The sequence below is a fragment of the Hyperoodon ampullatus genome (assembly GCF_949752795.1).
Source record: "Hyperoodon ampullatus genome assembly, chromosome: 7".
Taxonomy (NCBI): domain Eukaryota; kingdom Metazoa; phylum Chordata; class Mammalia; order Artiodactyla; family Ziphiidae; genus Hyperoodon; species Hyperoodon ampullatus.
In genome coordinates this window covers 48,554,192-48,569,171 of record NC_136920.1, presented here as the reverse complement: position 1 = coordinate 48,569,171, position 14,980 = coordinate 48,554,192, and the positions used below count along the sequence as shown (strand labels likewise).

The 14,980-nt window shown below is 35.4% G+C and overlaps 1 protein-coding gene across 9 annotated transcripts in view; it reads right to left on the bottom strand.

The window, feature by feature from the left end:
- Positions 1–14,980, bottom strand: part of DLG2 (discs large MAGUK scaffold protein 2) — a gene marked incomplete at its 5' end in the record, with an annotated part of 2,112,028 nt that overhangs the window by 1,423,329 nt on the left and 673,719 nt on the right. For 3 of the 9 annotated variants that reach the window (XM_079707370.1, XM_079707372.1, XM_079707373.1), the window contains one exon: positions 5,784–5,825. The exons of the other annotated variants lie outside the window; for them this stretch is intronic. In XM_079707370.1, coding sequence (XP_079563496.1) covers positions 5,784–5,825 — 42 coding nt within the window. Of the gene's footprint in view, positions 1–5,783; positions 5,826–14,980 lie in introns of those variants that run through there. 9 annotated transcript variants of the gene reach the window in all.

Sequence of the window (14,980 nt, the reverse complement as noted above, 5' to 3'; positions counted from 1 at the left end):
ACCATCATTTATTAGAAAGAAGAGAAGAAACAGTAAACTCATACTAAGTAAAATATACACAGTTATATTATTTACTTAATTCCTTACTTTATTTAAAAAAAGATTTGAGGTATCTATGACACATTAATTATAGTTCACATATCTACATTATCTATTTACAAAGGTTTTTAAAAGGTTTAGAGTGGAACAGACCTGATTTAAATGCTGGCTTCATAAGCACCTAATATTTGTGTAATATTAGACAAATTATTTTTGTTCCTTAAACTTTAGTCTTCCTCATCTACAAAATAATGATGATGATGATGATGCTTACCTCATAGGTCACTGAAAAGCGTTTTGAGAGAGTATGTGCAAAGTTATTGGTGTAGCCCATGGCTCATGCCAAGAGCTTGAAAATGGTAGCTATTATTGCCACTGTTCATTTTGCTATTTTATTCTTTATCAATTTTTTGTAATTTTTTTGTTTTGAATTAAAGAGCCTCATTAGAAATTATAAATCCAATATTTTGAGTAGGCTTAGGTATTATAAACCTAATATACTGAGTAGGCTCACAACCATTTGGATGCCATAATATAGGGGCCCAGTGAGGGACTAATACATTATTGACCTCCTAAAAGAGATGATTATTCAACTGGAATCCTGAGAGGGATCACCCCTGATTTGGAGAGCTATAGGTGTTATATAAACTGTCTACACATTCCGATTCATGATTCCAAGCCCTGTCTACAACAAATAATGTTTATTAAAAGCATCAATATGTGGGACTATCATAGAATCTAGCAAAGAGTAGGTGTCAGCAGCATAAGGAGACAGAGTTTCTGCAACTTTTCCTTTCAATCAGTCCATCAATCATTTTTTGCATTCCTAAAATACAAACAAACTAAAAATAATGAAGAAAATAGTAAACAGTTCCTGTCCTCGAAGTGCTTAAAATCTACTTGGAGTGAGGCAATACCCAAACATAAAAAAAAAAATAGCTAGCAATGCAAGATAGTAATGCAAATGATGGCATAAGGCAATATAAGATTTATTGCCATGAAAGATGGAGAAATTATACTTACAAAATCAAAGGGGGAATAAAGTAAGGGAATTAGTGTGGCTGGGGTCAACTTCTTGGAAGACACCCTGTACTATTTTTTAAAGGAAGGATAGACTTTAGACAAGCATGACCATGCAGAGAAGGGATACCCATTGCAAGAAACAAATCTAGCAAATGCTCAGAGGCAGAAAACCATGGGGTGTTTGGAAAAAAGCAACTTCACTGAATAAACCTGGTAGAAATGAGCATGATGAATGTCTGAATTCTAGGGTGTTTAGGCATATAACAAATTGTTTTGGTTTGAATTATTGATTCCCTCCAACTTAGCTTTACAAATCTGGCTGTGCAGATCCAGAGGATGTGACTGAGTGTAAGTGGTTTGTGATTGCCAAATCCAGTACTCAAACCCAAGCCTATATGACTTTCAAATCTGTGGTTTCATTTTTCCTTTCTCTCAAAATAATTTAACAAGCATTAAGGTAAATAAATCTGGGAAGAAGCTGATTAAGTAATAAAAACAAATCTGGGACTTAGCTAATACAATCATTTAACAAATATTTACTGAGCACCTACTATGCCCTTGGTGCTGTTCTTGATGCTGATGATATAGATATGAACAAAACGAACTGAATTCTCAGTCCCAGAGAGTTTACACATTAGCATATATGCATATGTGATGGTGATGGTAACAGTGGTGGGAGAAGGGATACTATATATAAATATGTTTCTCATCAACCATAGATACCTTTTAATAGGGCAATTCCTAGAATTTCTTAACATAAAGGCAACTCTGAAGTCTTACTCCTATTTGGTGGTCTCAATTTTATCAATTAAGAGTTAAATTAATTGAGCATTTACTATATTCTAAGAACATTTTTTACAGTGTTTATGTGCCTTATTTCACATAATTCTAATAATCCCTAAGAGCTATCATTATCCTTATTTTACAGATAAAAATACTGAACTTCAGGTAGGTTAAGAAAGTTTCTTATACACAAAATTTGTATAAATAAATGGGGAAAATATACCTAAACATAGTTCTTTTGTAATCCCCAAAACCCACACTTTAAAATCATTCTGCTATGCTCTTTTTCCAAAGAGCTCTTATATTTACCCTCAAGGAATTTCAAAATTAAGAGCAGAATTCTTGGATCTATGGGGTAGGCAGCAGGATTTACTAGAATGTGCAGTAAATCAAGGGTCAAGAGGCTTGAGCCTTATATTAGGTCTACTTCTGACACACTGTGGAACAGAGTAACTGGCCATTTCCTTTCTCTACCTAGTTTTCTTATCTGTGAAATGGGTCTAATACCTGCCATTCATATTTCAGGTATTGTAGCCTCACAAGTATATATGGGTGTGTTTACAGTAGGAAGATGAAAGGAGGGAAATAATGAGATGAGGAACATAAAATTATTTAGAAAAGTAAAAGGTATCACCTTGATGTAAGTTATTATCATCAATATCATTACTTTCTAAAATAGAGCCATTTCTATAGACAAGATGGACATCTGGTGCAACAAACTTCCTATGTTCTCTTATCGAAGAGGTACTTTATGTACAACATAAGCAATTTGAGATGGAAGAGGAATTATACATCTATGTAATGAACATATTGTTCCTTTTGTGTGGCCAGACTCAGATTAAATTGCTCTAATCATATTCTTTAAAAAGTTAAAAAGATAAACCCAAGCCAATATGATATGAATGTTCATCAAACTCAACAACTTAACACTAACACGAAAACATACAACATAAGTAATACCCTCTGTTTAGAAGTTTTCATTTCTTTTCCTTCTGTCGAAAGTTCGCCTTCTAGAAATAGGTGGCAAATTAACACAATTTCTAAAGAGTCAGATTGTGATAATGGCTCAGCCAGTTCTCACAGCCCTGGCTTTAGCTCCCATTTATTTGTTTTACTCTAGTAGTTCATGTTCAGCCTTGCAAGACCCTACTCTCCATCCATTTCAACTATTTGCAGCTCTCCAAAGTGTTCCATGCTTTTGTCATTCCCTCCACCAGGCATGCCTTCCTCACTCCAGGCTGCTTGGCAAAACTCCATTAGCTGTCAAGATTCAAGTCTGAGGTGACTTCACAGTGAAAACTTTCTTGACAAGTCCATGCAAAACTGGCCAGTATTCTGTTTTGTTTTGTCCCTATAAGGCCCTGCATAGATGTCCATTACTGGTCCTGTAATATTTCAAACCACTTATTTGTTTACATGTTTGTGTCCTTTTCAAGACTGGAAGCTTCTTGAGAGCAAGGACTGTTTTCTATTGATCTTAGTTTCCCAGACTAGCACAGTGCATAAATCATAGCTGTCCTTCAGAAATTTTTTGGCAGATAAATGAATAAATAGTGACCCATGAGTCACATTCTGATGTCTGTATGCATTTGTATTAATGTCTTGATTTAACGCTTTATTTCATAAAAACATGTGAAATACATTAAAACATATCACTCGCATAAAATCTTTTTCACTGTACTATATTATAAAGGTCCAATTAACAAAACAATCATTCTAGAATAAAAGACTGTGACATCAGGGGCTTTTTCTGTGCAGAATAACATAAGCAAGAGATTTTGCTTTCCTTTGAATTTTAACCGCCTTAAAGTTTTGGGTCACTGTAACACCAATCATGTTAAATCATGGCAACATGAGAAGCTACACACTATAAAAGAGACTTTACCATAACCGAGCAAATAAGTAATTTTGGGCACAAGAGAAATAAAATCAAATACTTTTAAAATGTATAATAATATAAATCAAAAGTTAAAAATAAAAAATCATGTAAGACTTTATTGCACCAACTTGGTAAAATATCAGACCCCAAGTGATCTGCAAACTCTTCTGCAAAAAACTTGCTATCTGAGAAGGAAAAGATAACCTTATAAAATTATAAAGTATGCAAGAAAGTGCAAGAGCTAATTATTGAAAGGCATAGGCGTATTTAAAGTTCAAGTTAAACTACTCAAAGCAAGGTTAGATATGCTGTATGTGGCAAAGTACGTGGTCTGAGTTTCTATTGATTAATGTATCAGAAGAATTATATCAGAGTACAGATTTGCCAAAGTACTAAGAATTTATTATCCAAAAGTCATCTGAATTAAGATATATTTGGTAAAACTCTTTTCATTCTCTTGCTTATGAACTTAAATGAGAAAAATTTAAAGCTAAGCCCACAAAGACCACTGATAGTAGTTAATAGTAAAAAAAAAAAAAAAAAAAAAAAAAAGGGATTTCCCAAAATCCATATCAAAGGAACTTTGGACTCACATATAACAATGAAATATCAAAACAATCATTATCTCTTAATCTAAATTATTTATGGAGATTTATCTGAAAAAAAGCATGCTTCTCCTTCAAAAAAGATGAGGAGAGAAAACATTTACAATTCATTGAGTTTACAAAACAATGTATGCCATACCAATAGTTTGGAACAGAAGGTGGTGATGGAGAAATCCAAGTTGATATCTGGGCACACTCTCTAGCTTTTTAAATATTTCTTTTCATGCTGTTTACTATATCCATCATAGGCATGGAAAAAATTGACTGTTGAAGTTAATCTTAAAAGTAGTAGAAAGTGAATTCTGTAGAACTCTGCAAAATGATCCACAGAATGCTTCCAGGCTGTAGTTGTAAAAGAATTGGTCATCAAAACATAAATACTACCTGTTTGAAATTCAAATAGAAAACAAAAAAAGGCTTACAAGAGAGTGAGCAGCAGGGAGTTCTTTAATAAAACTTGTAAACACAGAAAATGAAACTTTAGTGCCCAGACACATTAAAATACTCCCGCAGTAAAATAAAAAGGGAAAACACTTTACATTGACTTTTTTTTGAGATTTCTATTTTAGGTATGAAGCCTTAATTGCCTTTTTTACATTTTTTCTGAAAGGCAATCACTTTCCTTTTGGTCTTTCTTCAGTAAGAAATACAAGTTCAAACTGCTAACAGAGTATATAATTCACTTAAATTAGGCACCTGGAATTCCACAGCTGGCCTGTCTGTCTGGCTCAGTTCTCAATGAACACAGTGTCAGAAAACCTCTCCAATAATAACAACGTCCTTCCAGACAAGGGGTAAATCTCCCAAACTTAAGCTCAACTTCAGACGATCATTAGCTACAGCAAGTGAATGTCAATGGGGTGACAGTGTCAGGGCAGTGGTGCCCACTCAGCCTGAGAAACCAGCCTACTCAGCGCTGAGGATTTGTACGATCAATATCACCAACTTCCAATGATAATAATTTGTTTATATGAACAGAATGGTCAGGTATCCCACAGATCACATCCTAATGTCATTACAGCCACTAAATTTAATCCCCAGCTCTTAAACAATTAAGCTGCATGAACACAGGCAGCTCACGGCACTTTTTAAAAGAAAGACTTTAAATCCTAATCTGAAGCACACTCCATGGCTTTTTACCTTCTCTGATTTCTTGGTTCTGGCCTACCTAAATAATTTTCATCTTTTCCTCCCCCCCCACTCCACCCCCCCAAGTGTGAGCGTGAACCTGAATTGCAAACAGTTAAACCTGAAGGTCACTTCACAGCAGCGTTTCAACATGCTCCACCAGCGAGGCTGCACGGCAACAATAAAACAAAGCCCTTGCAACCACCTGTAATAATCTGCCTGCTCAGCCAGCAATCTGAAAAGTCCTGAAGCTACACAAGGTAGACATTTTCTGCAGCTGATTTAACATGTATATTGTGCCCAGTTGCCGACTCGCCTCCTCTTACCTTCACGTTAGTCCGGAGTGCACAGTAACATGCAAAGAACATTGCAGTAAATAAGGAGCATATGGACCGGTATTCAGCTTCTCAGCACAGCGCAAGCCCCACACACACGATCCTGGGCATGTGCTACTAAGGAGCATCCGTTCCCTCTGTCAGTTTGAAAATGCATTGATCTCTGTTTTCTCTGACTACAAAACGACATGTCTTGAAGGCACTGAGTGAGGGCTCAAAATCTCTTCATTGGTTATATATAGCATTGTGCCCAGTAATTTCAATTAGCCGAGAATTCAGCAGCTGAAAGTTAAGACTTCAGTTGCCTTTCCTTCTAGCATTTTAAATCACTGGGTTTAAAAAAAAAAAAAAAAAAAAAAAAAGGGAGGGGGGATGAGCTCACCAGGAAGGAGGGGGGGAAAGGTGAAGAATTGAAATTTAACCAATGAGTTACTTATATTTCTGGAGAGCCCTGGTGTTATCCTATTAGATACTTCACAAAGGGATTGCATCAAGCAGACTGTAAATGAAGAGGAAACCCTTTTCCCTTTGGAGGTTTAATATGAGCTCTGCTCTATATTCCAGGCTATTATGATGCAGCACCCTGTTTGGCAAATACTACCAATCACTGCAAGCACATCTCATTCTGCTTTTCTGTATGGAATAGGATGAAGACCAAAGGATCACTGTCTCATAAAGTCCCCTAAAATGTAAGCTGGGTCCCCCTGGGGTGATCTGCAGTTACATGGCTGAGAAGTACCACCTTCTCTCACTTCCCTGTCCTGTAATTTCTGTTACATCTTCCAGGGATATCTAAAGTTGCGAAGCTCACTAACAAATGCATCCAATTTTCCAAAACTAACCTTTGTTGATAAATGACAATCAATAGAAGAAGATGGGATTGGAACGAAGACAGAAGATTCCAGGATATAACATAACTAAAGATTCAGTAGCTACTGCTGCTGAATATGTTCAGCTGGTTCTGTAAGGGAGAGAACCAGAGAGAAAAATAAAAGCTTCTGCCCCCATGAATCCATAAGGGGGGAAAAAAAACTTAACTCAAAAACATCGTCAGATTCTACTGTCTGTTGTCATTCCTCTCAGGCACCGGATGCTGCAAATTAACTCAGTTTTTACTGAGTCAAAAGGACAAAGTACAATGTAAGGTTCTAAACTCTTATTTCCAGCCTTAGGAAGCCCTAATGCTCAGCTAGAATTCTAAAGCTATCTGGCGAAATGTAAGCAGAAATGAACAGTTCTCACTGCAGCAAAAATAGTAGGAGGAAAAAGAGTGGTTTGTCTTTGCCATGACGTTCCCCATCAGCTTACAGCAACAGGGAAGATCAGCATAACTCACTAGAAAAAGCTGCAGTGACTTTTAGGATTTTTCTTTAATATGTTTTGCATAAGCCACCTCCCCTCTGGAGCCTGTAGTGGTGCTGAGGCACTGTCAGAGCCACTGGGCATTTCTCCTGGGCAGCTTCAGGAGAAAGCAAGGTATTTAAGGGAGAGAAATTAAAGGAAAAAGAAAAGCAGCATTTTCTATTTCTCTCTTAATGACAAGCATTCAGAAAGTGTCGTCAGTTCTGACTAAATAGCTATTTTGGGCTGTCATTGTTTGTGCCTTTTTTTAGGAAGGAAAAAGGCAATCTTGTCTTAAGCTAGAGATTATTTAGCATCGTAAGAGAAGGCAGCCACTTAATTTGATTTCCAGTTCCGTCTGTCATATGAGTCTAGGTAATTACAAATTTTAAGCACTTGCAACACAACCAGTGATTTCCAGGACATTAAAAAATTGGCATGGATGCCCAACTCTCATCATTCCACAACTTTTATTAATAATGGCTTTAAGTGCAGAACCAAGCATTTCAGTTAATAACACTTTCCTCTCCGTAAGTCATAGCAGGTCACATTCCCTGCAGCTCTTCCCAATAAACAAATCCAAACAGAAACTCAAGACCATGGAAAACATAGGAGAATTCTAAAATGACTTTCTCCTTTGGAGGTTCAGAGGATTTTTAAAAACCAAACTTTCAATCTGTGAATAGGTATTGTTAATTTTTTTCCCATTAGGAACAGTGGAAAAAAGCAATTGTTTATCTTTTTTATGATTATCTTAATACACCCTAGGGTATTTGGATGGCCCAAGAGAGACAGAGCAAAAGAGCTAAAAAATGTTCTAAATCTCAGAACAGTCCACAGGCAAGAGTTAAACAAAAATGAAGTTACAGGTGAAAAAGCACATGTAGGTTCCCCTGACAAGACAATGAGTGAGGACTTCTGATCTGACTTCAGATACAGTGGTAATTAATGTGTGCACATTCCAAAGAAAGGCTCTTACACTTACAGACCTGCTTAAAACTTCCACAAACACTTACCCAATCCCACAGCATCCCAATACAGACATGCTCTACCTGCAGATTTACCACCTAATTTTCTTATGTGTACTAGGACAGCTGACTTATTATTCTCAATTTATAGATGCAGGAAATGAGGCGTTAACCACAATGACAATGTTCCACTAAAAAGTATTCCCTATTTGTAGGAAGAGCCTTCAACAGGGCACAGTATCTGCTAAAAGAACAATATTTGCTATTGTAAAAGGAAATTATAACTGGCTACATACTTTCGGAGGCAACATAGTAAATCTAGGCTCCAATACTCAAAGCAAATAGTCCTAAAAAATTACTTCCATGTCAGATCCTTTCTTTTACCATTGGTGAAGTGGAGATTTATAAAATGGAAATAATACTTAACTCATAGTGTCATTGAGAAGATTAAAGAGGAATCCTGTCATCAAAATAGTCTAGATGGATTAAAGACTTAAGTATAAAAATTGAAACCATAAATATATTAGAAGAAAACATAGATTTGGTTGGGTTTAGATTTTGTATAATATAGGATGGCGAAGCCTGAAGTCATATAAAAAAGATAAACAAATGTGAGTATATAAATATATAAAACTTCTGTTTGGCTAAATTATATACAATGACAAACTGGCAAAACAGTTGCAACATATTCAATGGAAGTTTTTCTTAAAATACAAAGAATTTTTATAAATCACTAAGAAAAAATATCAAATTGAATGAAAAAATAGGCAAAGAACATAAAGTGGCAATTCACAAAAAGACCACAAGACGTATTAAAAATGCTCCACCTCATTCATATTTAAGGAAAAGCATACAAATTAGAAAAGGTTTTTAAAATTGATATATCAAGTACTAATGGGGATGCATGAGAAAACTTTTTGGAGGGAAATCTATCAAATATTTAAAAAGGCACATCTCTCTGATATAATGATTCAACCTCAACTTCCAGGAATTAATCTCATATAGATATAGATATATAGACACACACATATATATATACATATATATTATATTCACAGTGCAAGACATAGTTGTAAGATTTAAGTTTATCTTTACCACAGAATACTGTGCAATTATTAGAAAAATATAAGGTACGTGTACATATTCTTCTACTGGAAGATGTCCAAGTTATAATGTTAAATGTACAAATAAGATTGCTAAAGAGTTTGTACGGTATAAGCCTATACTTGTGTGTATATTCATATACAATTGTGGTAGGGGTGTGTGTGTGTGTGTGTAAAATTTTGACAACATTGATCATTGGGGATTGGGACTTGGCTTAGGTGAGGAGTAAGACATTACCTTTCATTTTTCATTTTATACCCTTCCATATACTACAGAGGCCTCACTCACAATGAACTATATATACAACTATCCTCTCTCAGTAAATGAGAAAAATAAAGATAACGAAAAGGAGGAAATATTAGGACATGTAAGGGGACTTGACCATTCTGGCATTCATTTAGCAGAGTTCAGGGGATGATCATGACACGAGGGATAGGAATCTACCAATTTCTGAGTTGATCTGAGTTCCTGAGTGCCCCGTGTAGTGTGGACATCTCCCTGGAATGCATGTAATTCTAGTGCATGCAATATATTTTTCTTAAATCATGGCCCTTAAACATAAGACAACTACTTTATTTAGTTCTTAACTGAAAAACTGGCTATCAAATAAACCTGACACTAGGCAATTTTTACCTTATGCACTGAACTTAGAACCTGACCTCTACATATATTTAGCTTGTATCTTTTTTTTTTTTTTTACAATGAACATTGCCATAGACTGAATATTTGTATTCTTCCAAAATCCATATGTTGAAACCTAATCCCCAATATAGTGGTAGTTGGAGGTGAGGCCTTTGAGAGGTGATTAGGTTCTCATGAATAGGAATGGTATCTTTACAAAAGAAACCCCATAAAGTTCCATTACCCCTTCCACTACGTGAGGACACAGAGAAAAGACCATCTATGAACCAGGAAGCTGACTCGCACCAGACACCAAATTGGCTGGCACCTTGATCTTGGACTTACAGACTCTAAAATTGTGAGAAATAAATTTTTGCTGTTTATAAGCCACCAGTCTATAGCATTCTTCCATAGCAGGCCAAATGGACTAAGACAAGCATGTAATACTTTTTAGAATATAACCTAGTTTCTGTACATTTTTTTTTGAAAATATTAAAGCAATATGCAAGTATAATTTATTAATTATATGATAATAACAGCAACAATGTCTATTGATATAGACAAATAATTCATTTCTCTGGACGTTTTCCTTATCTACAAAATAAGAAGACTGGAAAATCTAGTCCTTTCAGGCAGAGTAACTTTGGTAGTTTTGCTTGCTTTTTGCTTTGTTTTATTTAGACAAGACAGATATGTGTGTTTAAATGTTAAGGATCCACTAGGTTGTACTCCAAACCAATTAAATCAGAATCTCTAGGGGTGGAACTCAGACATCAATCAGTATTTTATAAAGCCCCTCAGGTGATTCCAATGTGGAGCTAAGCTTGAGAATTTCTGATTCTGTAAAGGCACAGATAATAAATATTTTAGGCTTGTAAGCCATACGATCACGGTCACAACTACTCAACTCTATTACAACTACTCAACTTTGATGCTGTAGTGAGAAATCAGTGATAGATTTTACATAATGTGTCCCAATAAAACTTTATTATTAAGATTAACATTTGAATTTCATATAATGTTCTCATGTCACAAAATATTATTCTTCTTTGGATTATTTTCAACCATTTAAAAATGTAAGAACATTTCTTAGCTTGTGGTTTGCCAATCCCTGCTCTAGAGTCTTGGGAAGTGGTTCTTAAAGTGTGGTTTTGGGGCTAGCAGCATCAGCATAAGCTGGGAATTTGTTAGCAATTAAAATTCTCACATCATATCCCAGACCTACCAAATCAGGAACTAGGTATGTGGCTCAGGAATCTGCGTTAACAAGCCTTCTGGGTATTTTCATGTAAGCTAAGGTTTGAGAGCTGCTGCTCTAAATAGGAAGAGAAGAAAACTGACAGCTAAGGCTCCCACAAACATAGGAGTACAGGTAGAGAAATTAGTGCTGGAGGGGAAAGAGTATAGGAAATAAAGAGAAAACGACTATCGGTGCAAATGAGATAATTCTAGAGTGGAGGCTCAGGGTTTCGAGATGAATGCCAGTTGAGTAAGAAGGCCTTACAACACCTTAGAACTTAGAATTCTTTCCCCTTTAGAAACTCTAACAGCTCTTAGACCTTGGAGTAAAAAGCAAACAAACAAGCAAACAACAACAACAACAATAAAACACCACAACTTGGGTTTAAATTCCTTTTCTATCACTTACCAGCTGAGTGACCTTGGGCAAGTTACATAACCTCTCTCTGCCAGAGTATTCCTCTGGAAAATAAAGATAACAAGCCTACTTTACAGGGATGTTGTAAGGACTAAAATAAATAAGGTGTGCAAACTGCTTAGCCTAGTACCTGATATATAATAAACTTAATCAGTGGTAGATTTTAGTGTAAAGAAGACTGAAAGGATAGAGGTAAGGAGAAAAAAAAAAAGATGATACCATTCCCCTTGACTAACCTCTACCTAGAAAATTTCCCGCACGGTTTTGTAGACCTTCTAGGACTTCCCTGGGATTTCCAATCAGCGTTTAAGAGAATTTTCAGGAAGTTTGCTTATCTCATTAGAACCCTGAATTGATTTAGTATGATTGGCATTTCTTGCCTCTTTCTTGGAGTTCTTCTGAGATAATAATATCTGATTTACAGATTATAAAGCACTTCAGAACTTCTCGGGATTTTCCACCAAAGTGCCCCTAAAGGCTGAAGAGAATGCATTTATTACCCCTGGAGGTATAGGAACAAAATAGAATGTCTCTAACATCTCATTAGTTATCTTAAAAATTCATATAAATGTTAAATTCAACCCAACAGTTTCTTTGTATTTATTATGAAGTAATGTTTTATATTACTCACTGACTATTAGATTTAATAAGCCAAGAAGGCTGTGAAATGTTTATCCCATGGCTTTGACAATCCTCTGACATACATACTACTGTATATGCGACAATCCTCTGACATACTACTGTATATGCTTAGGGGTACTCTTGCCTCAGTCAGAAAGTAGAACTAAATCCCATTTGATTCTTGATCCTCACTTCAGCCTTGAAGATATTGTCATCACTCCTTGCATCCAGTGAGGAAAAACAGCAGTGATTAAATGAATTGTTCAGACTTATACAGAAGCTAAGAGGTAGAATTCCAATACCAGACCTTCCAATTCCAAAGTCCAGAGCAAATTTCTCAAGATCCCAGTGCCTGCATAGTGATTCTTAATCATTTCAGAAATAACACTCCATTTATATACAAATATTTTTAATGTCTCACTATCATGATAAAAAATAAGTAATATAGCCTGTATTTACAGAGGATTTAAAAATTCAACATAATACAAGACAAAGAAGAAATAAGTAAAAGAGTTGAAATTTTTAAAAAGTGGAAATGCTCAGGGAAAACGCCACCAATAGCCTAATTAAATGGTCAGGGGCTTGCACCCACATATATAGACAAACATGGGCATACGGAATTGCTTACTCAAACATCTCAAGCATCACTGTTATCAGTGACATAACATTCTGGACTGTTGAAAACTCTTGGTAAAGTTCTGAGTAAAACAATATTGACAATGGTTGATAGGTTGCTTCTATATCATGGCTACTGTGAATAATGCTGCAATGAACATGGGACCACAGATATCTATTCAAAATATTGATTTCATTTCTTTTGAATATACATACAGAAGTGAAATTACTGAATCATACAGTGCTTGCATTTTTAATTTTTTGAGGAACCTCTATACTGTTTTCCTTAATGGCTGTACTAATTCACAATCTCATCAACCGTGTACAAGTTTTCCCCTTTTTCCACACCCTCGCTAAAAATTATCTTTTGACTTTTTTTATAATAACTGTCCTAACAGGTATGAGGTGATTATTTCATTGTGGTTTTGATTTGAATTTCCCTAATGATTAGTGAGCATTTTTTCATATACTGTTGTCCATTTTTACAAATGGCCTTCTTCTTTGGAAAAATTTCTATTTTAGGTCCTTTGCTCATTTTAATCTGGTTATTTATCTTTTAGATATTGAGTTATTCATTTAAGTTTTATAGTTTTTAGTGTAGAGATCATTCACCTCCTTGGTTAAATTTATTCCTAAACATTTTATTGTTTTTGATGCTATTTAAATAGTGTTGATTTCTAAGTTTCTTTTTCAGATATTTTGCTGTTAGTGTGGAGAAATGCTACTGATTTCTCTATGTTGATTTTGTGTCCTGCAACTTTACTAAATTTATTGATTAGATCTAACAGTTTTTTGGTGGGGTCTTTAGGATTTCTTATATATAATATCATGCCATCTGCAAAGAGAGGGAATTTTACCACTTCCCTCCTGATTTAATTTTTTTTTTCTTACCTAATTGCTTGGGTTAGGTCTTCCAGCACTATACTGATTAGAAATAGCAAGAGAAGGAATGCTTGTCTTGTACCTGATTTTAGAGGAAATGCTTTCAGCTTTTTGCCATTGAATATGTTAGTTGTGGGCTTGTCCTATCTGGCTTTTATTATGTTGAGTCACATTCCCTTTATTTCTAATTAGTTGAGAGTTTTTGTCATGACGGGATATTGAATTTTGTCAGTGCTTTCTATGCACCTGTTGAGATGATAATAAAATTTTTCTTTCATTCAATTAGTGTGATGTATCATAATTATTGATTTGTGTCTGCTGAGCCATCCTTGATTCCTGAGGATAAGTACCACTTGATCATGGTGCATGACCTTTTAATATGCTGTTGAATTCAGTTTGCTAGCATTTTGTGATGATTTTTGCATCTGTATTCATCAAGGATATTGGCCTATAATTTTCTTTTCTGATAGTGTTCTTGTCTGGCTTTGGTATCAGGGTAATACTGGCCTTATAAAATTGGTTTGGAAGTCCTCTTCAATTTTTTGGAAGAGTTGAGAAGAATTGATATTGATTCTTCTTTCAGCATTTGGTATAATTCCCCAGTTATGCTACCTGATACTCAACTTTAGTTTGTTGGGAGATTTCTGATTACTGTTTCAGTTTCCTTGTCTTGTTATTGGTCTTTTCAGATTTTCTATTTCTTCATGATTGAGTCTTGATAGGTTGTATGTTTCTAGGAATTTATCCATTTCCTGTAGTTTATCCAATTTGCTTGTGCATAATTCTTCATAATAGTCTCATGATCCTTTGTATTTCTGTGGTATCAGTTGTAAAGACTCTCATTTCATTTTTGATTTTAATTATTTGAATCTTTTTAATTAATTACTTTATCTAAAACTTTGGGGACATCCCTGGTGGCACAGTGGTTAAGAATCTGCCTGCCACTGCAGGGGACATGGGTTCGATCCCTGGTCTGGGAAGATCCCACATGCCACAGAGCCACTAAGACCGTGTGCCACAACTACTGAGCCTGTGCTCTAGAGCCCGTGAGGCACAACTACTGATCCTGCATGCCACAACTACTGAAGCCTGTGCACCTAGAGCCTGTGCTCCACAATGAGAAGCCAGAGCAATGAGAAGCCCGTGCACTGCAACGAAGAGTAGCCCCCATTCGCTGCAACTAGAGAAAGCCCATGCAGAGTAACGAAGACCCAATGCAGCCAAAAAAAATAATTTCTTTTTAATTAAAAACTTTAAATAAATAAATAAATAATAAAAATTTGTCAATTTTGTTTATCTTTTCAAAACAGTAGCTTTAGTTATGTGGATCTTTTCTCTTGTTTTCCTAGTCTCCATTTTATTTCTGCTCTCATATTTGT